Source organism: Castor canadensis, chromosome 2, assembly GCF_047511655.1.
Source record: "Castor canadensis chromosome 2, mCasCan1.hap1v2, whole genome shotgun sequence".
NCBI lineage: Eukaryota > Metazoa > Chordata > Mammalia > Rodentia > Castoridae > Castor > Castor canadensis.
In genome coordinates, this window is record NC_133387.1 from 134,185,419 (window position 1) to 134,211,469 (window position 26,051).

At 42.2% G+C, this 26,051-nt stretch overlaps 1 protein-coding gene across 21 annotated transcripts in view; it reads right to left on the reverse strand.

Moving 5' to 3' along the window:
* Window positions 1-8: 8 nt before the first annotated feature.
* The window catches only part of Ppip5k1 (diphosphoinositol pentakisphosphate kinase 1), a 37,951-nt gene continuing 11,908 nt past the window's right edge, over window positions 9-26,051 (reverse strand). For 9 of the 21 annotated variants that reach the window (XM_074065802.1, XM_074065809.1, XM_074065803.1 and 6 more), the window contains exons 19-33: window positions 24,257-24,398; window positions 23,844-24,067; window positions 23,390-23,517; window positions 23,064-23,178; window positions 22,786-22,893; window positions 22,055-22,171; window positions 21,484-21,645; window positions 19,533-19,682; window positions 18,819-18,909; window positions 15,259-15,384; window positions 14,507-14,569; window positions 10,627-10,809; window positions 9,017-9,154; window positions 4,630-4,743; window positions 9-1,977 (exon numbers count right to left, since the gene is read on the reverse strand). In XM_074065802.1, coding sequence (XP_073921903.1) covers window positions 1,196-1,977; window positions 4,630-4,743; window positions 9,017-9,154; window positions 10,627-10,809; window positions 14,507-14,569; window positions 15,259-15,384; window positions 18,819-18,909; window positions 19,533-19,682; window positions 21,484-21,645; window positions 22,055-22,171; window positions 22,786-22,893; window positions 23,064-23,178; window positions 23,390-23,517; window positions 23,844-24,067; window positions 24,257-24,398 — 2,643 coding nt within the window. In that variant the 3' untranslated portion in view covers window positions 9-1,195. Of the gene's footprint in view, window positions 1,978-3,329; window positions 3,379-4,629; window positions 4,744-9,016; window positions 9,155-10,626; window positions 10,810-14,506; window positions 14,570-15,258; window positions 15,385-18,818; window positions 18,910-19,532; window positions 19,683-21,483; window positions 21,646-22,054; window positions 22,172-22,785; window positions 22,894-23,063; window positions 23,179-23,389; window positions 23,518-23,843; window positions 24,068-24,256; window positions 24,399-26,051 lie in introns of all 21 variants that reach the window. The other 12 variants (XM_074065821.1, XM_074065811.1, XM_074065812.1 and 9 more) reach the window with 12 other exon arrangements.

Sequence of the window (26,051 nt, forward strand, 5' to 3'; positions counted from 1 at the left end):
CACCATCATTCTCATTATTTCATATTTATTGAGCACTCATAATGTTCCGGCCCCTGATTCCAATGATTGACTGCATCACCCTCCTATCCACTCCCACTCCCATCCCCAGATCTTTGGGAAAAGCTTCATAAATCACATCTGGCCCTAAAGACACATGATCTAGAACAAACTTATTGGGGACCCTGGAGTGTTTGGTCTTTGGCCAGCCTGTCCCTGGCAAAGTACAGAAATTATATACATATATATAATATATATATACACATATCATATATATTATATATATATATATATAAAATCTTTGCTCATGTCTGTACAGTATTGATCCCTGCTAATTGCTTAAAATAGAACCTGATTCTCTCTACTACAGCATCTCCTAAGTCAAACGGCCCCACAACAAAAGGAGGCCTGGTTTCACAGATTGCCCAAAAATCTCCCAGAGCATTTTAAGTAGTTACTCTGAAGCCGCAGAGATTCTAATACCTATTCTTCCTAGAGTGTCTGCCCAGAGGAACAGAACTGGGGCAGAAGGAGCACTTGGAGATGATATGGAAATACCCATAAGCCCAGTCTAAAGATTAGTGATCATGGCAGATTTTTTTTTGGAGAAGGGAACTCTTACTTTCCAGACATTTCAGATGGTCATTTTGGGCCCATCTGAAGATTGCTAGTAAAAATAAGAGTTCTCCTGAATGCACACATGGTCTAAGGATAACTTGAAAGGCTGTGAATATTTCCCCAGAAAAATAAAGACCCTGCAACCCTCCATTTTACATATGCTGTCCCCCTAGTTGTGTCGTCAGCAGTTAAGTGGCATATCCTTAACAATCAAGGATTTCTGTGATTGGAGTAGGTTAGGTAATGATAGACTGACCCTCCCCAATGAAACCCTATTCAAGTTTAATGACTGAGTGAGGAGCCAATGACTGCTTTGAAAGTGAAACTGGCTTTTCTCCAAACACAGCTCTGGCACACGTATGCTTCATGACAAAGAGACTGCTTCCTGTGACACCTCTGGTGTGAGCCAACGCCTCACTCTGGCCAGTGAGTTAGCCAACAGAAAAGGTTGCTGGCTCAAATGGCTGTTACAGTAATGACACCAGTAATGAGAAAATGATTAATTAGATGTTGCTGGTGGAAGGGGTGAGTGCTGGTTATGGGCTTGAGACACTTTGAGGATTGGATCACTAGACGTATACTAGGTCTGGGGAACATCCTCTCTAGGCAGCTGATCAGTTTCTTCAGAGACCACCCAAAACTGCTGATTAACCTCCTCAGGGACCTCCTGGGCCTGAAGATCAATCTTTCCAGGGAGCTGCTTTTGGGATGGTTTATCAACTTCAGGGATGTCTTGAGACAACAGATTGGTTACAGAAACCTCCTGGGCCAGCCTGCCAACTTCCACAGAGAACTCCTGACATCGCTGGCTGATCTCTTCAGGAATCTCTTGGGTGGGCCTGTCAACTTCCACAAGGCCCCCACACCCTACAGGAAACCTATGGACCAGCCTGCCAACTTCCACAGGGACTCCTTGGCATGGTTGGCTGGCCTCTTCAAGATTCTCCTGGCAAAGCTGGAAAACGTCCTCAGAGACTTCCTGGCATAGTTGGCTGGCCTGGCTTGACTGACATGTATGATTAATAGCATCATGATTCTTCAGCAATGGCTGGCTGATGTGAGGGACCTCCTGGCATGACTGGCTGACCTCCTCAGTAACGTTCTGACTTTCTGGCTGGCTCGTTTCCACAGGTGGCTCCTGAGGGGACTGGTTTGGTTCAAAATGCTCTTGCTGTCCTTCTATGGGAAGCTCTTGTATTCTATCCCCAGGGGTCTCCTGGAGCAGTCCAAGGCATTTACTTTCTTCAGTCACATGTGCATTTAGGGAGGGTTGATCAATGAAGCCAAAATGAGAGTTGCCATCTACTGCAGTAGGAGAGGAAGGACCAGCACTAGACACAGTGCTAGAAGGGCCACTGCTATCTGTAAAGCAAAGTCACAAGACCAAGTAAGACTAGCTGGAAAAATAGGCTCTATTTATACATACAGTTCAAATGCTAGAACAAATGGCCTATGCTACTCATGTTTTGGGGAAAGAGGGTCTGAATTCTTCTTAAGTTTGTTTGGCAGAGACTCAGTTTGCCTACTCAGGAACTGTCACCTTGGCTTAATATATACTATAGAAATAACTCTAAGGTTCATCTAAGATTCAGGAGAGATGAGGCCTACTTCATCTGGTTCTTTTCACAAATATACTCCCATCCCAACTCCAAAATCCCATAGCTCCTCATTCCTACTTTGGATGCATATGAACATGTTAGCCCAGTCATTCATAATTAAAGTTTCATATCAAATTCCAATTTTTTAAAAAATACAAATTTCCAGTTTCCATTTCCAGAGATCCTAATTCTATAGGTCTAGTGTAAAGGTATGGGTGGGACAAGGCGGGGGGTAGGATAAGGACAACGTCATTTTGTTGAAACACTACTAATTGAATCTCATGTAAACTTTTTGTTAAGAATCACTTCAATCATGTATTTCTCATTTATATTCCAGAGATAAGTACTAGGTAAGAGAATGTAGAAAAATAAATCAGAACACTAGGAAACAAAATGGTTTACCCAAAGAGGGAAGATTGCCATGGAATCTCCAAATGGCAGAAGTTCTTAATTAGACTTTTTTTTTTGGGGGGGGGGTGTCACTGTCATCTTGGAAGGCTCTAGTGAAAGACATGAATCATCTTCCAGGAAAAAATGTACATATGCAAACATTCACATTAATCTTTACATACGATTTCTGGAGCTCATAGACTATAACCTGAAGGCCATCCATGGACTCAAGGTTAAGACCCTCTAGGTGTTAGGACATAGAGTGTTACTAGAGTACACATGCTATATACATAGAAAACACAAAAACTAATTCCTAGACCCTGTTGAAACACTCCCAACTGAATCTGATCGAAACCTTTTGTTGAGATTAATGAAGACCTTAGAGTTTTCAATTATACTATAGGATGATGATAGCCCCGAGCTCTATTTCTTCACTGATCTCTAGTAAGGAACTAAGCCACTTTCCTTTTTGTAAGTGTACATGTTTATTAATGGTATTTCAACTATTTATTAAAGCACTGTGGTATCAATAAGGATAGATTCTGGAAATAGGAGACACCTGAAGAGAACATGGGAAAGTTGGCATGTCAGCCATTGCATTTAAGATCTGTTAGTTATCTCTCTCTCCCTTCTATAAAGGAACAGAGCAGACATGCTTCAAGCAGAAAAAAAGAGGAACATGGTTTGGAGCCAATGAGGTTTTAAAACATGGAGCCTATTTCTTACATAAATAAACAGCCCACAAAGAAGATGTTTACTAATGAAGGTCTGATACCTGAGGAAAAAGAAGGAGAAAGAAAAATTGTTAGTTGAACTTTCTCCAAGTACAGAAATGGCCTAGTGGTCTCATTTAGGCAAATCAAAGAGGTCAGATAGAAACAGAAGTGGGAGAAGGAGATTTCATAAACAATGCAAGAGAGATACAAAAGGGGCAAGGGCAAAGTGAATGCAGGATAGTCTAAAATTCAGAGGATGAATTCTTGGTGTCAGAGAGAAAAGTTTCTTCTCATATAGAGTGCCAGAAGAAGGCAAAATTGTACAACTGTTAACCCCAGTGCTGAAATATGAATCTTTGTTTTGGCCTGTCCCAGTAAAATAATGAAAGACAAGTTTTATCATCTCCATCATTCTCTACAGGTAGGATCGTAAGAAAAGGATTTTTCCCTCACTAGTGCTTCAGCCTATATCCCCACCTCCCATTACCATTGGTAGTTCCCCCTCCCTGCAGTCACTCTAAGAACTCCTTGTAGCTCCACTGTTCACATTGTTACCAAGAATATTTGGTGTTGCCAGGCACCAGTGGCTCATGCCTGAAATCCTAGCTACTCGGGAGGCAGAGATGAGGAGGATCACAGTTTGAAGCCAGCCCAGGCAAATAGTTTGCAAAACCCTATCTCAAAAATACCCAACACAAAAGAGGGCTGACAGAGTGGGGGAAAAAAGAAAAGAAAAAAGAATAATTGGTGCTAATCTAGAGATAATAAAGATGATTGTGGAAAAAGCAGCACCTGAATTTGAGCTAACACTTGAGAACAAACAGCTTGAGAGACGGGACATGTAGAAATGAGTAGCAGAACTGAGCTTCATGCTCCCAGCTTTTCTGTATATCTGACCTCCTAGTCATCTTTACTAGAGAAAGCTTTAGAGAGACCAGAAGAGGATCCAAGAACAGTCTCCATTTCTTTTCTCCTGAAAGAGCCCTGTGTGTCATTGTCTTTGAGGAGTCTCTCCAATGAGGCTGGAGGACAGAGGTGAAGAGAAACTTTCCTTTCACCTTGGAAACAGCAGATGAAACTGTGGTATCTCTGTCTGGTTCTCTGTCTCCCTCTTTCTCAATAGGGTTTTGCTGTGTAGGCTAGGGTGATCCTCCTGCTTCTGCCTTCTCCTGGAATTACAGCCATGAGCCACCACACCTGGTCGTTCCTGGTTTTTAATTCTCATGTTCCCCTCATGCAGAGTTCCCTGATCCATGAATTTCTCCATCCCTCTTGCTTTTTGTCTAGGGAGTTATAAAAGGTTTACTTACACCAAGGGGGCTTTTCAGAGCGCTGCTGGAGTTGCAGGGGAGGTGAATGAAGAGCACGGGGTGGGGAAAACGGGCTATCTGAGGCCTGGTTGCTGTGCATAGAGTCAAAGAGGGCTATGTAGGTATGAGAGGGGAGACAAAGAAGAACAAAAGGCACTTGAAGAAGAATGCAAGAGTCACAGGTTCTCAATATAAGTTAAGGTCAACTTACCTTTCCTTAGGCTGTCCTAGGGACCCTTCACCCAAATTGTTTTCAGTTTTTTAAACTTCGTATTATATACTTTTTCAAATATATATTTTAAGTAGTTGAAAGATTAGCATAATCAAAATCACATACTCATCTCCTAGATTTACACATTAACATTTTACCATTTTTGCTTCATCTATATATCCATGCTGAAGTTCTTTAAAATAAATGACAAACATTATAAAACATTTCACCTCTGAATCCTTCAATATGCATCTCTAAAATATTTGTTCCTATATAGCCACTTTCCATTGATAAACTAAGCAAAATTAAAAATAATTCCCTAATACCATTTCAATATCCAGTCCATAGTCGAAGACACTCATTTAGGTCTGGCAGCATGGTTCAAGTGCTATAGTGACTGCCTAGCAAGCTCAAGAACCTGAGTTCAAATCCCAGTAATGCAAAACAAATTTCCCCATTTATTTCCAAAATGCCTTTTTTTTTCCTGTGCTAGTGAATCACTCCAGCATTCCTGAAAAAAATTTCACTTGGTGTATAATTTTTTTAATGAACTGTTGGATTTGCTTTGCTAGCATTTTGTTGAGGATTTTTGTCTCTATGTTCATAAGGGGTTTGGGCCTGTAGTTTTTTTTTCCTATGGTATCTTTGACTGGGTTGTGATATCGGGGGTAATGCTGACTTCGTAGAATGAGTTAGGGCTTTTCACTTGAACTTTGAGCCCTTTTCACTATGGTTATTCTGGAAATAGGGTCTCACTTTTTTGCCCAGCCTGGCATAGACTGTGATCCTCCTATTTTAAGATTCCTGCCAGTGCTGTGATTACAGGTGTATACTACCATGCTCAGCTTTTTTCCACTGAGATAAGGTTTCCCAAACTTTTTTAGTGGGGCTGAGATCTCCTGATCTCAGTCTCCTGTGTACCTTGGGATGACAGGTGCCAGACACTGTGCCCAGCTATTGGTTGAGATGGGGTCTCACAAACTATTTGTCCAGGCTGCCTTGAACCATGATCCTACCAATCTCAGCCTCCCAAGTAGCAAGGATTACAGGCATGAATCATCAGTGTTTGGCCTCTTCTATTTTTGGGGAGGACTAGGGTTTAAACTCAGGGCTTCATACTTACAAAGAGGGTACTCTATTGCTTGAGCCACACCTCCAGTCCATTTTGCTCTGGTTATTTTGGAGATGGGGTCTTGAGAACTATTTTCCTGGGCTGGTCTTGAACTGAGATCCTCCTGATCTTAGCTTCCCAGGTAGCTAGGATTATGGTGTGAATCATGGTGCCCGGCTTCTATTTTTTTTTTTTTAAAGCATGAGAAGGACTGGGGTTCATTCTTTAAGTGTCTGGGAAAATACACCAGTGAAGCTTGAACTTTTCTTTGGTAGGAGGTTTTGGTTTGTTTGTTTTTGTTTTTGTTTTGAGTATATGTAGCATAGGCTTGCCTCAAACTCATAATCCTCTGCCTCAGCCTCCAAGTACTGGAATTACAGATGTGGGTCCCCACATCTGGCACTTTCTGCCTTTTTATTGAAGGGCTTAATCTATTAATATTTAAAGCAATTTACATTATCCTGTCATTTTGCTATTTGTTTTCAATATACCTATTTTGCTCCTCCTTTACTCCTTTCCTCCATTACTGCCATCTTTTGTGTTTTATTTTTTATAGTACACTGTTTTGATTCCTTCTTAATTATTTTTCTATATATATTTTAAGGTATTTTCTTAGTGGGAAACATGGATAACAATTATCCTAAATTTATGACAATCTAGTTTTTAAAATGGCAATTTAGCTTCAATAACATACAAAATCTTTGCTGCTGTAAAGCTCAGTCTTTACTGATATTGTTATTGTCATAATTCATATCTTTCTATATTGTGTGCCAATTAATATAGACATAATGATTGTTTTATACATTTGTGTGTTAAATCAGATATGAAGTAAAAAAGAGGAGCTACAAATTAAAAAATACAATCATGCTAGTTTTTATATTTGCCATTGTGGTTTTGTTGGGGTTTTTTTTGTTTTGTTTTGTTTTTGCAGTGCTGGTGATTGAACAGGACCTTACACATGCAAGACAAGCATTCTTTCACTGAGCTACAACCCCAGCCCACCAATGTAGTCACTTTGGCAGAGTTCCTTATTATTATTATTTTTAGTCTGACTCCAAGTAACTATCTAGTGTCCTTTTACTTCAGCCTAAAAGACTCCTTTTAGCATTTCTTGAAGGGTTAATCTTCTAGTGACAAACTCTTTTAACTTTTGTTTTTCTGGGAATGTTTCTCCTTCATTTTTGGGCAGTTTTGAAATTATAGAATTCTTGGTTGACAGGTTTTTATGTTCATTTGTTTGTTTCTTTGGATTTTTTTTTGCAGTGTTGGAGACTGAACTTAGCATCTTGAAACTGCAAAGCATGTGCTCTATCACTGACTATATCCTCAACCCCAACAGTTTTTTCTTTTAGCACTATAAATGTGTCATCCCTCTACCTTCTAGCCACCATGATTTCTGATAGAAATTGGCCATTAATGTTTTTAAAGATCCTTTGTATGTGACAAGTTGCTTCTCTGTTACTGTTTTCAAAATCCTCTCTGCCTTTATTTTTTTCAACACAGAGGCTTAACTCAGGGCTCACACTTGCTAGGCAGGTCCTCTATCACTTGAGTCATGGGACCAGCCCTCTGTCTTTGAATCTTAACAATTTGAATATAATGTGTCAATATGCATCTCTTTGCATATATCCTTCTTGGAGCTGGTTGAGCTAATTGGAAATATAAATTCTTGTCTTTATTAAATTTGACATTACTTCTTCAAATGTATTTTCTGCCTCTTCCTCTCTAATTTTCCTTTGAGAATAAGGTCTGCTCTGCCCTGTCTGGAAACAGGGACTACAGTCTCATACTGAGAACGTGGGCTGCTATCTTTAAAACCATCACCAAACCAAGAAAGAGGGTAGGAAAGGGCAATAAAGGTGCTACAAAGCTTTTTTCTTTGTGTGTGTGTGGGTGTGTGTGTTTGTGTGTGTGTTGTTGTTGCTGGGGATCAAACTCAGGCCTCACATATGCTAGAAAAATGCTCTACCACTGAACTACATCTCCAGCCCAGGTTGCCTCTTTTTTTGGGGAACTGGGGTTTGCACTCAGGACCTTGAACTTGCTAGACAAACACTCTGCCACGTGAGCCATGCCTCCAGCTCCTGTCTCTTTCTTGACTCAGCATTTTCCTTCTTGCTATAAACCTCTGTTTTCCAGCATTGTAACAAAGTTCATTCTGATAGTTTTTGCTTTATTTTTTTTAAGTGTTTCTGTGGAAAAAACACTCTTGGAGCTAATTACCACTAATTTTTACACTTAGATATCTGGTCCATATGGAGTTTATCCTGTTATATAGTGTGAAATAAGGATTCAGTTTTAATTTTTGTCAAATGGTTATTTAGATAGCCCTACTTTACTTATTTAAAAAATTAGCTTTCACCAAGTATTTTGAAGGGCTAACTTCATCTGTTTCTAGATTTTCTACTTTGTTCCCCCTTGGTCTATTTATTCATGTACCAAAGCTACACTGTTTTTATTGTAGACATGCTATACTTTTTCAGTACTGAGGTTTGAACTCAAGGCCTCATGCTTGCTAGGCAGGTGCTCTACCTGCCACTCCACCAGCTATGGAGAATTTCAGCATGTGGTAAGGCTAGTATTCTCTCATGGCTCTTCTTTTCAGGGTTTTCTTTGTTATTTTTGCCTATTTATTTTTCAATGAGAACTTCAGAATTGACTTGTATTTTTATTGGAGTACTATTAATTACATTGGGAAGGAGTAATATTCCTATGTTGTTTGGCCTATGTGACTGTACTTTTATTTATTTATTTTTAACAGTACTGGGGCTTGAACTCAGGGCCTTCACCTTGAGCCACTTCACCAGCCCTTTTTTGTGAAGGGTTTTTCGAGATAAGGTCTACAGAACTATTTACTTGGCTTTGAACCACAATCTTCCTGATCTCTGCCTCCTGAGTAGTTAGGATTATAGGTGTGAGCCACCGATGCCCAGCTGATTTGTACATTTTTCAAGTCTAGTTTTATGTCTTTGTGGAGTGCTTATCTTTTTAAATTTATTACTGTCTCATGTCCTAGGAATCATGGGCATGAAAGCAGGAGTACAAAATAAGATCATTCTCCATACCTGCTGATGCCTGAGCATGGGCATCAGTGTGGCGTTGACAGACTCTACTCAAGAACTCACTCACTTGATGTAAGGAAAGGGCATTATGCAGTGTTTCCAGGGGGTAGATGGTGGGCACCATGGAGCACCCTTCAAACCCTGTTGGAAAAGAGATAAGCAAAGTCAATGTTATTCCTGCCAGATATACCCCAATTGGCCAAGGAAGCATGGAGTGTCCCTGAGAGCCATCAGGAAAGTCCGTGGCTTTTGGAGTATAGGGTATCCAAGATTTCTAGGAGAGGGAACTCTTCAGAGCCCCTGGGGAAGTCTTTATCTCACGTCCAGATTTCCTAAAATGTCTACCTGTTAAAGTATCCAGGTGAATCAAATCACCTCTCATCCTATCTATGGAGAACCTGTAATGTCCTATGGAAAAACCAACAGAACCCCAGTAGGGTAAGCACTAACATTGCTCTTATATTTTCTGGGGAAATAAAACAAGGGTCCAGAGGTAAGGGATGAAACTGTAGATCTAATATGAGGCAAGGAAGTCATGGAGCTGGGGAGAAACAGATTTCAGGTATCATGAACAACAACAACAACAACAAAAGATTAAGGAGGAGAGTGTAGAATCTTAGGAGGGGTTCATGCTAATTTGGAATGTGGGTAGGAAGGCTAGAATACTTGAATGCAAACTGAAGGGCATGCAGTACACATGAAGCTCAGCTGAGGAAAACCACATGCATGAACCGGGTAGGGGATGGAAGTTCTTTCTTGGTCATTTCCATCACATAAGTAAGCTTTTCCCTTCTACTCTACCAGAAGGCTCCAGACTTGTGAGAATCTCTGTACTCCATCAGGAAAATGAGGCAAACTTCATAAGGAAAAGAAGAAATACTAATTCTCGGCTGTAGACCCAATAATTCCAATGTAAGTCTACCAGTCTTGGTAGAGCCAATGGCAAAACTAAATATGCAACCTTATTCCATGGACTATGATGGGGAAAATGTTCCCACTGGAGAATCAAGAAACATGCATCCTAACCACTTTCTCTATACCCAATCTTTATGGGGCCTCCCCTATATCTCCTTAAAGAAACTAAGTGTAGACAGGATAGCAGTATTTCCATGAGTCTTAGCCTCCTGTTCACCAAGGACTAAAACCTATAATTCAAAATTATTATACCTGATCATTTTCTAAACTCTGGGCTTGGTTTGCCTCAAGAATTTAATTGAGGTTTCTGTGCCTCAGTTTCCCCCATAATCTAGTGTCAGGAGGGCAGAGGAGTCTCTAACTCCTTGGAGTGGTTAGAAAAATGTTTGGATTTGAAGATGGTGGTTGTAGAGGATTAGAGAGATAAGAGCAGATTCCAGGGCAAGAGATTATGACTACACTGAATAGAGGTGGGGAATGGGTAACAGAGAGCAGTGAGAAAGGGGAATAGGAAGGGGATGAGCAGCCAATGCTACAGCTACTAAGCAGCCTGGCCCCAATCCCAACCAAGCAACTAAACACAACCTTAGAGCAGATAGGAGAAAGGACTAGATGGGCTATCCTGCCAGAAGTGCAATAAGCAAAGCAATCAGTTCCAGCCAGGGCAGTGGCAGCAGCCAGCCTGTGGCAGGGGGTACCGTAGAGGCACTCGGGGTCATCCTGGCCTGAGCGCAGCCAGTTCCGGAAGAGGCGCAGGTGGTAGGAGCACTGGTGCAGGTGATGCGCCAGCGTGGCATCCAAGGAGACTGGCCGGCCCCTTGGGCAGTCAGAGGAAAAACTGCGCAGCAACCGGACCACAGGGTGCTGGTCATCCAGCAGCTCTGGAGGGGGTGGGTGGGGGCCACAGTAGGAAGCACAAAGATAAAGAGAAGAGGAAGAGACAATGAGGGGGGCACTAACTGGCAAAAGCTTTATTGGGAGGTGGGGGCCACTCAGATCCAAGGTGAGCTAAGAAAGAAGCAGAGATGGTCAGAGCCACTGGGCATCCCTTACAGGGAAGAAGAGTCTGGCATCACACAGTGAGACTCAAAAAGGGAATAATAAGACCTCATCAAACAACAAGACCCTCCCTTTCCTTCTTGAGCATAATTCAGGGCTTGCAGAAAGAAAGCAGTCACCTCATTCTGGATAGGGGTGACGGGTTGTTTATGGGGCTGGGAGACTTGGCTGGGCTCCAATGTCCCTGATCATTCTTGAACAAATTAATTAAGGCCCACTTCTCAAGCAAATGAATTTGTGAGGTCAAGATAGATATGAAAAGATTCAAGTCACTCAGAGAAGAGGGTCAAGGCCAATAGTTGGTATCAAGATAAGTCTAAAGCTAAAAAGGCTCCTAAAGGCTCATGGCTAGGCCTCTGAGGCACTTTCTAAGATGGCCATAGAAAGAGCTGGTGCCAGCTTCCTGGCAGAGAAGACTGACAGGAAACCAGGTATAGGACTTCTTTGAAACAGTGCATGTTAAAAATGGAATTTGTTTTTGAAAATGCCAATATTGGCTAATCATCCTCTACTTTACTCTTGTTTAAATAAACTTTTTTTTAATGCATAAATCTCAGGACATGGGGAGACACTGTATCCATTAGAGGCTAAAATTAGCTTATTTATATTTTGTTTCCACTGTTGATGAGTCTAACTGCATTTTTTCAGCTGGCAAGTGGAAGCGCTTTGATTCTGAATCCCTCATTGTTTTTGCTGCTTGGCAAATTTCATGTATGCATGAGATTCAGCTTCAAAAGGTTGGAGACAGTGAAAGATACATGGTTGTGCATGGGGGGACCCAGGGGTATAAGAGGAACAACAGAAAGGTCTTGTGGGAAGATCTGGGGTCTTAAGACCTGATATGAGGATGGATAAGAACATGAGTACAGGATCTTGGTATAGAGAAGGTAGAATTGAGGCAGCTGAGGATGATTGCTCAGAACTCCCAGACCAGAACTGGTTCCATAGTGTGAGCCCATGAAAATATGGTCTTCAGAGACCTTAGTTTGGATGTCATGAGAGAACTTCAGCTCTACCTAGGCTAGTTTGGTAAGCACTGACTACCAGTGGTCACATAGTTGTATGGGCCTGAGAAGGTAACAACAATCCATTGGGCACACTCTGATATTCTGGATGAGGCTGAGCCACTCTCTTTTCCACAGTATTAATTTACTTTGGTGAGTTCAGCATACAGATTAGTAATGGGCCACACTCATGTGCTGGATACAAACACAGGATGTGACATAAGCTTATTCAGAACAGAGGCAGGGATGGAGTGGGGATTACTCTTCCATCAAAGAATGGAGACAGAATTGCCTCCTTTCCAAAGCCAGGTACGTTTTTTTCAGCTGCTGTTTCAAAGCCAGACATCATGCAAGGAGATGGTGGTAATGGGACAGTAGGTTGGCACACTGCTATGAATAGTCTACCACAAGCAATTGTAGACAGAGTATCCAATCTGTAGTCACTGAATCAGTCAAGCAATACCTTGGCCATGGGGTAGAGCTCTCATATTGTCTTAAGGGCCAAATTAAATCGAGATAATTTTCTTCAGCAGAGACACAATAATTCCAAATTTCTCCTGTCACAAGTAGATTCCAGATCCTGGTTTCACAAGTACACTAGTCTCCCAGCTCAAGCATAGGAAAAACAAAGCAGGCCAGGAGACCCCTGAGGATGTATGCAAGGTGTGGGTAGAGATCTCAAATTTGTTCTCCTGCATTATACCTGAATTTTCCAGGTCTTTCTTCCTCTCCTCCTTATGGTAAAATTAACTCTTGTTTTCTTCAGCTGGTGAGTCTGCCAACCAGGGCTTCAGGGAACTGGAGATATATAGGTTTGAGGATATTTTTCTGAACCTGGGTCTTTTCTTATGGCACCTAAGAAACTAGGAGATATGTAATTTAGCTCTATATGATGGACCCTAAGTCCAGGTCCCCAAATTGGGGTTGGTGTATCAGGTTCTACTGCATGCATATGAAGGCCAGAAAAACTTGAAGTTAAATGAGTAGGTTCTGTGTTGCTCTGAATGGGAACTTCTGTCACAGGCACAAATGAAAGCCTGGGGGTGGGGATAAACTAAATAAATACAGGCTAGTCAATCTAAGGAGAGATTTCAGCACTGTCTAATAGAGACATCTGAACTGACTAGGCTAAAATGTAGCACCTGGAGATCAGCAAGGGGAGGTTTTTCTGGCCAGGAAGTCACACTAATTTTACCTTCCTCAGAGTCTTAGGACAGATGAAAACTGTATCTAGCAAAACTGAATTTACCTTCAGAACAAGACAGAAGGCAAAGCAAAAATTAAGGATAAAATTCTCAAAAGGGAGTGAGTCTTGGGTTCTCCTGTCATCCCTTACAGGGCAGCCCTACAAAGAGACTGGAACCATACAGTTTCTGATTTACATAAATCTCTAAACTCACTACTTAGTGTGGGCAGACCCAGTTCTTAAATATTCTTGAAATAGTACTCATTCCTAAGCAACCCCATGCTGGAAGAGTGGCTTAAGCCCTACAGTGCCTGCCTAGCAAGCATTAGGCCCTGAGTTCAAACCCCAATGCCACCAAAAAAAATAAATAATAATAATAACCTAAGCAACCTCATGATCCCCTGTAGACATCTCAACTCTTTACTTCGAGCTTCTCTGAGACAGCTTTGCTGTTGGTAGACTAAGGTCATATTGAAATATACTTAAAGAATCAAGGTACAGTAGCTGGTGGTCTAGCTCAGCAGTAGAGTATGTAGTTAACATATGAGGCCTGGGTTCAATCCCCAGCAAACCCCCAAAACAAGAGAAGAAAACTTGAGATGTATTCCTGTCTCCTTTCCCTATCACCTCCTACTCCATTCTTTTCTCTTTTATCCCAAAGCAATCTGGGCTTTTGTTTTCTAGGCCCAGAGACTAGGTTAGTAATAACATAAAGCAGATGTCAGGAGCACAAGAGCCACACAAGGTACACAAAATGGCAGGAGATAGGCATATGGAGATGGGAAATTATATAATCAAAACAATGCCCTTATAAATAGATTTGGTAGCTGGGAACTGCAGCATTGTTCCAAAAGATGAATAAACTATCATCTACCCCATTAAAAGAGTTGGGGAAAAATAGGTAGATAAAATTATATAAGCTGAGGGAGGAAGAAGAGAAGAATGGGCCCAATCTAGGCAATACTACTCTCTTTCTAAGAAGGGGGACCATAATCGTGTCCATACACAGTCTGGTAGTCATGTGATAGGAAAGGTAGAGTTAAAATTGATGTTTTGGTGGTGATGATGACAAAATGACATAATGGTGATGATAATGATTATGGAAGTCAAACCCTGAGTTGCAGCATAGATAGGTCAGCCAGGCTGCAGCCAAGGCTAAGGTTTTCTCAAGGGAAATGTCTAAGGAGGGATACTTAGTGAGTGGTTCATTTAGAGACAACAAGGTGTCAACACAGCGGAAGGAGAGGCAAAGTCAGTATCAGAACTCAGAGGTTAAGTGTCTGGAGGTGACATGGTGAAGTAATGATGTTGAGTCAGAAGCAAACGTACCGTTAGTCGGATGCTTTGCAAACGACACAGAAAATCGTTTTACGGCCGGGACAAACAAGAGCTCTGGGGAGAAAAGACATCATGGGGATTATACCCACCCCTGTGCCCACCCTCTGCTTTGGAATTTGCCCACAGTGTATGCTATTCTTTAATTAGTTATATGACCTGGTCCCATCCTCACCCCTTAGATACCTGATCACTACATTTCAACCTTTTCCTTTGATATAATCGCTTAGTATTCTATGTCATCTCTACCACAATCGGTCCCACAAACAATCCTAATTTCACCACCACATTCTTTTTAAGATAATTTAAAAATAAAATCTGTGTAGAAACTTCCTCTCTTCCCCCAGTTTCTTTCCATGTGATTGTTTCTACCTTAGCTGAGCAACTTCCCCTTCCCTGATTTCCTGGATTTTAAGTAAGGCTCCACTGCATTCATCCTAACCATTGATCATCCTCTTGGTCCTCACCCCTGTAGGCCAGAATCCAGGAAAGAGTATAAAATTGATGCAGCAAGGCTGTATGTGGGAGATTATGAAGGGATAAGCATAAATAAGTAGTATTTGTATGGTGAGACGGAATGCAAATGGAGGGGTGAAAGGGAGCCTAGTTTCTTCTCCCACCTATTGATGATGAAAAATTGTCATAAGGCCATTACCAGTGCCATCTTAAGCATGAATAGTTCTGGAGTTGTGTCCTTGCTAAGAAGCAAGTGAAAAAATTGTTGCCCCCCAAAACCACCCACATACCATCTCGGTGCTTCAGACTGGCAGGTGGTAGCTTTTTGCCATGGCTGCGGGCGTAGTCCTGAAGATTCGGTGCACTGGAGGAGCCACCCAGCACTGTGGTGCTGAACAGCCCTGTGCACTGTGAGCCTGCAAGGCCGGGAGTGTATTAGTAGCCACGCAAAGCTGCACACAGAAGTACACACAACTTCACAGGACAACATAAAGACACACACAGCCATTCAGCACCACCATCATGTGCCAGTCCATATAACCACAAACAGCATTCACTACACTCCATAGCCACACTGGGCAAGCAAAGTCAAGATTCTCCTGAAGATCTACATGGCAGAGATGAGAGGTCACTACAAAAACAGTGTTAGTCATATTAGGGGATTCAAAGCTATTAGAAGAGATAGACTGTGCTTTCCAGGTGGCTCTCAGAAATGCTAAAGGAATAGGTAAATTCCTCTAGATTTAATTCAGTACCCTTTATCCTAGATATAGGATTTGAGAAACCCAGAAATCTAGCCCCCTATAGGTTTGAAAGAAAAAAGCTTTGAGTGAAACTAGAGTTTGGGTTTTACTCAGTTGGCACCCTTCTAATTCCTTCTAAGTTCTTCATCCAACATGCCCTTCCTTTAGGACTTTTTACCTTTCCCAAGAATGAAAGTATGAGACTTGTATTTTTTAAACTGGAAGGGATTGACTCATTGATCATTCAGTTCAACTTTCTCATTTTAGAGATAAAGAAACAGATCCACAGGGGTCTCCTTTGCTCAATGTCACACAGTATGTTAGGAGCGAAGGACTAGAATTCAGGTCTCTTTACTCTGCGATCAACTGTATTCAGTTAGAGAAGAAATAATTTTTTTCATAGAGGAAACAGCATAGTTTCTGAAGTCAAGATGGACACAAATTGGAAGACATGTGAAAAGTCATCTGATTATATGCAGAATGTGCCTATTATATACTGAGCATCTTACTAAGAAGGAAATTGGAAACAATAACAAAAGACATGTTTTTTTTTTCTGCTCTCAAAAATTTATTGTCTTGTAAACCTTATAATCAAAACCAGATGCCCACACACATAAGTTCAGAGAAACCAAAGAGAATTCTATTGGGGGCCAGTCAAAGGAGCAAACAAAACTTGAAGATTCTCTGAAGAGAATGAATCAAGCCAGTAACTGTTTCCAATATTTGATCCAGAATAGGGTTAGAACTTCTTGGTCCCTTCCACTATACCCCACATGGACAGAGTGGTCAGGAAGGGATAAGAATGACACCCAAATTCATGGGATTTGTCCCACCAATTCCAAATCTATCCTAGCCATGACCCTGGGTTTGGCTGGGAACTTAACAATCATAGGGTAGATGGATAGAGTGGAAAAGAGGCCAGTTTCTCTTGAGCCCATAAAGAAGAGACCATGGTTTCAAGGATCTCAGGATTTCAGGGTCTTCAGAGAAATCAGAAAGCTCAGGTAGCAAATTATTTCAGGACTTCTCTATGCAGCAACTTCATCTACCTTTCAAGTTCAAACTGGGTCTAGGATGGGGTTCCAGGGAGTAATAAGCATTGCTAAATATGTCTGCTCTTTCTCAGAGAAGCCAAAACTAGCTGGCTCTATCCCAGACCACCCCAAGCTCTGTCCTACATTTGTTTCCTCTACTGAATAATTTTCTGATACAGTCATGCCAACCCTGCTCTGCCTACTCCTTGGATCATCTCAGAGGGTGGTCTCTACCTTACCACCACCATCTGTCAACCAGTTCTGCATCCCTACCTCTGCTTTATTCTTTTTGTTTGTTTTTTCAGATGTTATCTTACTAAGTTGGCCAGGCTTACCTCAAATTCCTCAGCCCAAGCAATCCTCCTGTTTCAGGCTCCCAAGTAGTATTTTTTAATGCAGATACATATATATTATATGTACATAATACATACGTATAACACTGGAGTTTGAACTCAGGACCTTGCTCTTGCTAGGCAGGCACTCTACCAATTCAGCCACACTCCCAGCCCTTTATTTTTTGCAGCATTGACTTTTTTTTTATGGAAATGCTGGGGCTTGAACTCAGGGTCTCACACTTGCTAAACAGGAGCTCTTTACTTATTTTTTGAATAGGGACTTGCATTTACGCCTGAGCCGGCCTACATATGCGATATTCCTACCTATGCTTCTTCTGTAGCTAGGATGGATGACAGGTGGATGCCACCACACTTGGATTTTTTTTGTTGAGGTTGGCCTGGAACTGTGATCCTCCTGATCTCTATCTCCCAAGTACGGAGGATTACAGGTGTGAGCCCCAGCTCCAGGTGTTTGAATTCAGGGCCTCACGCCTGCTAGGCAGGTACTTTACCATGTGAGCCACTCTGCCAGTGGGCTTGTAGCTTCTCCTTATTCTTGACATGACTCCCAACTAACTGGGCCAGACAAATCTACCCACTGTTCCAGCCTATCTGGAACCTATTCTTTACTGGGATTTCTAGGGAATAAATGGGAAGTCATTTATTTTGTCATTTATTTCTCATGCCCCCAAACCACCTAACTTATTTTAGGATCTAGAAGGCAACCTACTCTCATAGACTGGAAAGTTACCAAAACATTTCTCCCCCTGCTCTGGTCAAATGCTAATCATTTTGGACCCAAGAAATTAGGTGCCAAGAACAGAGGTAATAGAAAAATGGGAGATGAGAGGACCTAAATAGGGAGAATAATAATAAGACAAAGTTAAAAACAAAACAAAACAAAAAAAAAAAGGAGCCAGGGGAACAAGTTCCGACCCCTCACACTCAACTCTGTCCTCCAGTTCTAGCTACTGGCTTACATGGCACTGTATTTAGAGATAGCCCATCCCAAAGATCACCTCTCCCTCACAAAGAATACAATACCCTCTGGGGCTTGGTTCTTCCTGCAGTCTATGTTCTTAGAAAAGGTTGAATGATGTTTTCTACCCCTTTCCAGGGATCAAAAAATCAAGAGAAATTCCCTCAAAGTCCTGAGAGAGGCCTCTGCCACTACATCAGTCTCAGATTTGTCCCTCAATCTTCCAGAAGGAAAGGAAAAAAGTTACAGGATTAGAACAGGATGGAGGAGAGGGCATAGAGGTAGGAGGAGCCAGAGCAGGCATGTGAAAAACACAGGTTTCAGAGGAAGACATGGCACAAGTTCTCCATATGAGGAATATGACAATTATGGGGGTGGTCACAAGTACCTCTATTTATAGCTCTGTCACTGATAACTCTGAAGGTTCAGAGTCTCCATGGCCCCTTAAGGTCTGGGCTAGACTGGAGGGACAGATAAGGAATGAGAGGGAAAACCAGGAAAATGCCCTTGGGCCAGGGAAGTGGGGGTTGGTGGAGAAAAACAAAAGATATACACCTTTCTGAGATGAAAACAATCATCTGAGATCCAAGTTCACACCTAACTATGGCTTCTCCCACTTCATCCTCCCTATCCCCACCTGACAATTCCACTGACTGAATGGTCCCCAACTCCCAAGACAAAGATTCCCCGCAATAAAACTCTGAATAACAGATAGACACCCCTTTCCAACAACAGATGAAAGATGCTGGCAAACCATACCTAGGCCACTCTGCTGCATCTCTGTTGGTGGCCGTGAAGATGAAAACAGTCGGTAGCCACCAGGCCTGGAGGATGAAGTCTCAGAAAGCACCTGCAGGAAAAGGACTCTGTATTACCATTTTGCCGCCTCAACCCAGAAGTTTAAAACCCAGGTCCTGAATTCTTGCCCCTACAAAGCCAAGCAGTGTGAGAAAGTTTAGAAAAACCACAGGATTTTTATGGGGGAAGATGAATGAAGAGGGAAGAGAGTGTCCTTTAGAGGGAACTGTCCAGAGAACCCGTCTATGCTAGAAGACTCTTCTATTTCTAAGATCCCTGTCCTTGCAGCCCTCCCACCCCACATCAGAGAAATCCTTATTCAATTATTCCTAGTTCTCAGCATAGAAGGGGTTCTCTAATCTTATCTGTCCCTCCTTAGGACTCCGAAAGCCAATCACAATGACTCAGCCACAAATAAATCCAGTCACCTTTTCTTCTTTCCATGGGACAGCTGTGACTATTATGACCACACTAGATTTCTTATCTAAACCAAGAAGCCCTCCCCTCCAACTATTTCACTCCTGAACATGTGAAAATGATTTTGTCAAATACCCATGAGGGCCAATCACACAACCCCCAACATATGTACATCCCACCCAGATAATGTTCTGTATCACTAGATCCCAAAAAGTAAAGATGGAAGGCAGAAAAGTAAGGAGAGGCAGGGAGGGACACCTGTGTGCAGGACGCCAGGTGAGTGGTGGACACAGCCCGGGGCTGTAGGCTGATGGCTGGGGAAGGCCGGGGGAGGTCTCCTGACCTCCGGCGGCGCCGTCCCCTCAAGGGGATCAGGTCCAGGTTCCCCGTGCACTGCATGTTCATGACCTGCAATCAGACCGGGTGGAAAGCCGGTCAAGGCTCCTTTAACCCCCCAGGCTCCCAAAGCCCCAGTGCCCATAGGGCAGAGCTAGTTAGAGGGCTGGGAAGGGTGACCAGCTAGGGTACAGGTGCTATAAAGGTCACAGGTTTTGTAATCTAAAACAGTTCAAAAACATGAGATGACAAGAGGAGGAGAAGGATGGTGGGAAGGATGTCATTGAAAGGATAAGACAGCCCAATGCCTATAGATCAAGGAGAGGACATATTAATATTATAAGGCTGTGTGACCAAGGAGCAGAGAGAAGATTATCTTACAAGGCTAAGGAGCATATTCTGGGCAGCCATCATACTGGATGAGCCAGGGCCTAAGCAACACCAGTCACTGAAAGGAAAGAATGTGATTACAACAGGAAGCTTCCTAAAAGAAGTCAACCTCCTCAAGTCTGAGGAGATGCAGAGAGCTCTCCTATGCCTTTCTACCCTGTGCTTAAACCAGAAGAAAAGGGATTTCAGTGCAATAGTGCCAAGAAGACCACAGACCACATGAGTGCGGAAGACGCTTAGATGTGGAGCTGTTTACTGATGGAAGGTTATGTGTCATTCTGTCCATTTGATCTATTTTACATGAGTCTGTGGGGGATATAGAATACTATGGATACTAAGTTACACCTAGACCTCAAAGAGAAAATCATGCATATCCCAACTGAAGAAACTCTGAATATTCATAATGTCAAATGTATCTTAAAATAATTAGGAAGTTAACAGATAAGTCCAGAAAAGAGGCTGCAACTTGTTTCTCCACTTTCTCAAAAATTTTATCTGCAAACTTCTGCCTGAACTAGTTGCAGATTCTTCTGAGCTTTCTCTAAAATAGAAAAACCAATCCATGTAAGATAGAGACCTATCACAGAGCTAGATGAACAGATTCATGGGATTAGAGCAGTATGCAAATTCCAAAGTCAGAGTCTCTATGAAGGGGATAAATCGTGGCATCAAAAAGAATGTCATTGGGCCAAAGAAGGAAACACTGTTTCCTGGAAAGAGACTAAAACAAAAACCCAGGACAGTTAGCTAGATGCAATGGGAGAGTAATAACAGTTCCTTTCCCTAGGTTAGAGACAAGAACCAGAGCTAGAGACAATTAAGCTCTAGGAATAGCAGAACACAGGCCAAGGCAGATAAACCTCATTAGGAGAAAAAGAACAGATAGACCTCCATACTGATCCCCTTTCTGAAACAACAGTATAGATAACCCTAAAGGGATTAAGTGCCAGGTATTTATTTGTTCATGTCTGAGCTTACCCAAGGAAACAAAGAGATGGAGAGAGCCTCCTGGCCTTTAATATCAATTATATTATTGCTATAGTTACTGTTTAATGAGGGTCTATAAGACGATTATTACTCATATTTTACAAATGAAAAAGAAAAAGTCAGAGAAGTTACCCAGGCAAGGTCACACAGCTCCTAAGAATCAGACTGAGACGTTAGCCCAGAGTTCATGCTTTTTATACTATATTTCCTTCTAAAGAACTGCCTTTTAAAATTCATCCAGAGGTCTCCTCTATCTTTTTTCTTAAAACCCTCATCTCTCAGACACCCCTGACCAGCAACTATTTAATATCAGAACTAGCAACCAAGCTAAAGAAATTCTACTGGGGGGACCAGTTGTGAAAGAGAGATTAAGTAAAACATGTCAATCAAGGGAGGGGGACGGAGTTTCAGGTCCCAAGGGGATTCAGAGAATACATGAATATTGGCCTATGAGTGCTTCCACTCCTTCACTTTCTTCCCAGGCCCCTCCCATTACCTCCATGGAGCCTGCTTTTCGGTTACGAATGAGCGGTGATCTCCTCGGGAGGCCAGGGCCCTCAGAAGGCTGGGGTGAAGTCTGCAATGCCCGGTCTGGCTCATCTGATGCTTTTCCTGGGCACAGGTTCTCCATGCTGCCTTGGTCTGTTTTGATCTCATTCTGTAAAATAATAGGGAGATAGGAGAGGCATTAATGGCTTCCAGCCTTCTAATCCAACTCCTCAACCTTTTATCACTCTATACTGGTATGTCTTTATTTTTTTTTTATGTTGTAGTGGGGGTACATTGTGCCATTTACAAAAGTTCTTATAATATATCATAGTTGAATTCACCCTCTCCATTATTTTTCTTTATCTCTCCTCCCCCATCCTGGAATAGTTTCAATAGGTCTTTTATAGATATAGATATAGATATAGATATAGATATAGATATAGATATAGATATAGATATAGATAGATAGATAGATAGATAGATAGATAGATCATATTACCACTCTATACTGTTTAACCCAGTTTCCCACCACTTGGTTCCTAAGTCCTTCAGTCCCAAATCCCAGCCCTCTGACTCACCTCAGAAGAGGCTGGACGGAATCCACAGCCTGCTGGGGCACTGCCTTCTTCCTCAACGCCTTTCACTCCAGGGCTGAAGTGCAGCTCCACATGGAAACGTTCCTCTGATAAGGGGTCCTATGAGGCATCACCAAATGAAGGGAAAGTTGGGAGAAGCTGAATGTGGTGGTAGAAGACCAGGCAAGGGCAACAGAGAGGAACTCAAGAGGATACATCCTCCCAGGGCTAAGGTTTCAGGTTGTTGCTACAGACTGAGGATGATCTGTTACAGCTCCTCTGCTATGAGAGCCTCATTCCTTTACCTCCCACCACTTATGACTCACCACCACTCTACTTGACTTTTAAACTTCCAGTTCCAAATCCTTCCTATCCCATCAACAATTCACCTTTGCTATGGCACATACAGCAACACATTAAAGATGTCTTTGTAGAGTCAGATGCAGAAGGTATATGTATAACAGTGTGTGAGGGGAAAAGGCTCATAAAATCATCCAAAATTCTACACCCTTCCTAATGCCAGAGCTGTTTTCTAGGTTATTTCTCTGGCTCAACAGCATTCCAGAACATACTTTCTGTTCTAGAAAGAACCTCCTGGATGCCATGCTGGGTCAAGATGCCACATCTAGCTGGATGCTACAAATTCTAAGGATAAAAAGGGTTTTTTGGTTTTTTTTTTTAATGGAAGTAGAAAGAAGGGGCCCTCTCTTCATCCCACTTTCTTTGCTTCTCACCTGGGTATTGTCCTCATAAAGCATGATAACAATCTGAGTCATGTAGTTGAGCTCAGAGATGGCACTAAGATAAGCCAAAGCTCGCTGCCATTGTGCATCCTGGGTCTCCTATCAAACACAAAAAGAGGTAAGCCAGTGCCCAAGGATGAGGAGTTAGGGAATGGGCAGGGAAATAGGAGAAAAGAGAAAGCTTGCAGAAAAAAAGAAGCATGAGGAAGAGAGTAAAGGAATGCTGGGGAAATATATTCATAGCCTCAGGGAAGAAGGAGCATCCTTACATCAAGAAGTCCCCCATAACGGAAGACACTGAGTAGGGAGTGGACATGACTCTCACTGGTAAAATACAGACGTGTTCGAACATGGCGGCCTGGGGAAAGCACTCCTCGGGAGTACCTGAGATAACAGTCAAATGATGAATATTGTCAGGTAATCTTTGTAACCCTTCTGCAAACTCCTCCTCCCACCTCAGAGATTTCTCCTCTCCTCTTCTCTCCATTCCAGAATCCCTTCTATTCTTGGTTCCCCAAGCTATCCCAGCCTTGATTTCCCCAGGGCTCCCAAATGTCCCTCCCTCCATCCAGCACCCCTCCCAGCCCTCCCTCACAGGGGATGCAGCTTGTTGACAGACTCATCCTCGTGAGTTCTCTGCAGGTCAAGTAGTATCTTCCGCAACAGTGGAAGACAGAAGCCCACAGCAATTTCCAGTTTCTCCTCCCGACTGATCCCGTACTCCTAAAGGGCCGTAGGCCAGGAATAAGTATCTCAATGAATCTTCTTTTCCTCTAGCTTCATACTCCCAACCCTAAAATCATGTCTGTCTTCACCTAAGGTGTAGGGCTTTTCCCCTACCACTATATTCTCCATCTCTAGGTATCACCTCAATTAGCCTCTGGTACTCGCTCAGAGCCAGAGTGGACCCTGAGAATTAAAGCAATTCAACTAATTCCTTCTCTAAATTTCCTTCCCCCAGTTCTCAAATCACCCCTCCTTTCCACCCTTCTTCTTTTTCTTTCCACAATCTGCTTATCTCCAAGCTAGAGCCCTTATATGAGACATACCTGGGGAATGACCACATCTGCCAATGCCTTAGAGAGACGGAGCAACTCTGCTGTGCCCTGAAGTCCCAGACTGCCATTGTGCTGTACATCATACTTGACACAGTCATAGATATCAGGGATCTTACTGATATCATAGCGCCCACTCTTCTGTCGAAAGTCACGCTCCAGTTTGCTCCAACGCTGCAGCATTAACTCTAGTGTCTCACTATGGTATAGTTGTAGATCTGGAAGGAAGGTGGACAGTCAGATAGAGCCAAAGATTTGACCTCCAACAACAGACCCTGACAACTATGGAGTAGAACCAGAGGGATGAGGATGCCTTGTCTCAGACATTTAGGAAAGGACCCAGGAGTGCCTGAGAAATGCGTGCATACCTGAGACCTCAAAAAGAAAACAGTAGAATTCATACCCACCTATAGACTTGGGGTCCTGCATCCGTTCCTGGATCTGGTGGGTGAGGTTTTCAATCAGGGAAAATACCTGATCACAGACCTTTACAGGATTCTGAATGATAGTCATAGAGTTGAGCAGGGAAGTGCTTCTGGTGGGAGCTAGCTGTGAGGAATAGAGAGAAGAAAAGCAAGATAGGCTAAGTGCTAACTGCCCAGATTCCTGTGAGTGTATTACAAAAAGACTTCTTGTAATACAGATCTGTTTTTTTTTTTGCTCACTTCAATGACTATTCTTAGGCCACTGGGCATACTGTAGTTCTAGGGCCTTTAGATGAGAGAACTGCTCTAGCATATAATCATTTAAAAGGGGCTGATCTTAAAAGTATTGGAATTCAGGAAAAAGAAAACATTCAGGACTCTAAAATACACATGGGAAATGCTCAAGAATAAAGATTAAACCAAAATCCCTCTAAATCTCTGCCAGATATTTTGATGAGTAGATATTACAGATAACATTATCCTGCTTACTGAAGTGCTACTTTAGAACAACTTGAAGGGTTCTCAAGCTTTTAGGACAGTCACAGTCAATGAGGAATGAGGAAGGAGAAAGATTGCAAGTGGAATGCACAATTCTACATAAGGTCTCAAAGGAAGCCTTACTACCAAAGGAATCAAGAGAAAAAGGAAACGTTGCCCATAGATTTTCTGGAGTTGACACTGAACAATGGATTGGAAAATAAGGGAGAAAAATTCTGCCCCTTATCAAATCCTGCTCCGAGGAGAACACAAGTACAGGGAATGTGCTCAGCTACTTAAGTCATTTAAGAACCTATCAGAAATAGTTACACAACAATGTAAATATACATAATGCCACTGTATTGGCTTAAGTGAGCTAGGTGTGGTGGGCCACACCTCTAATCCCAGCACTTGGGAGATGGGAGGCAGGAGGATCATGAGTTCCAGGCCAACCTGAGCTACATGAGGGAGACCCTGTCAAAAAACAAGAACAACAAAATGATTTAAGTGGTATTACAATTTAAAAATATACATTTTTTTGAAAGAACCCATCAAAATGAGGGGTGAGCTAGTGAAAAACCACTGCCTGAATACCCAGGGAAAAGGATGACCGCATTAGTTAATGGCACCCACTGTGACTGATACTGACAGGTGGTGTATTGCAGGGTTAACAGACAAGAATCTGGATGTAAGCTTCATTGGGTTTCTACTAGTTGCATAACTTTGGAAAAGTTGCTTAAATTCTTTGGAGCCTAGGTTTCCTCATCTGTAAAAAAGGAAAATAGTAGTATACTCCTAACAGTACTTGTGGTAGATTAAAGGTAGCCATTAATTCTTTGTCCCATACCCTTCCCTTGAATCTGGACTCGCCCTATGACTGCTTAACCAATAAATAATAACAATCTTATATTGTGCTAATTTTGGGTTTCAGCTTTAAGAGAGCTGGGAAGCTTCTGCTTTGTGGGAGCCTTAAGTTACCACCTAATAAGTCCAGGTAGCAAGCTAGAAAAAAATCACATGAAGAAAACCAAGGGAGACGATAGGCCCCGAGAGCACAGAAAGAACCTGAAGAAGTAGAGAGCCAGGCATCCCAAAATCCCATTTGAAACTCCAAATAGTTTTAGCCCCAGTCAATATCTGACAGCAATTTTAGGACTGACCCCAAGTAAGAACAGTTGATCCCAGAAGTAAGAGAGATAATGAAACAGTTGTTGTTTTAAATTACTAAGTTTGGGGGTAGTTTTACATAGCAACAGATAACTGAAACCTTCTGTTCTCAATTCTTGGGATTTTGGAATTG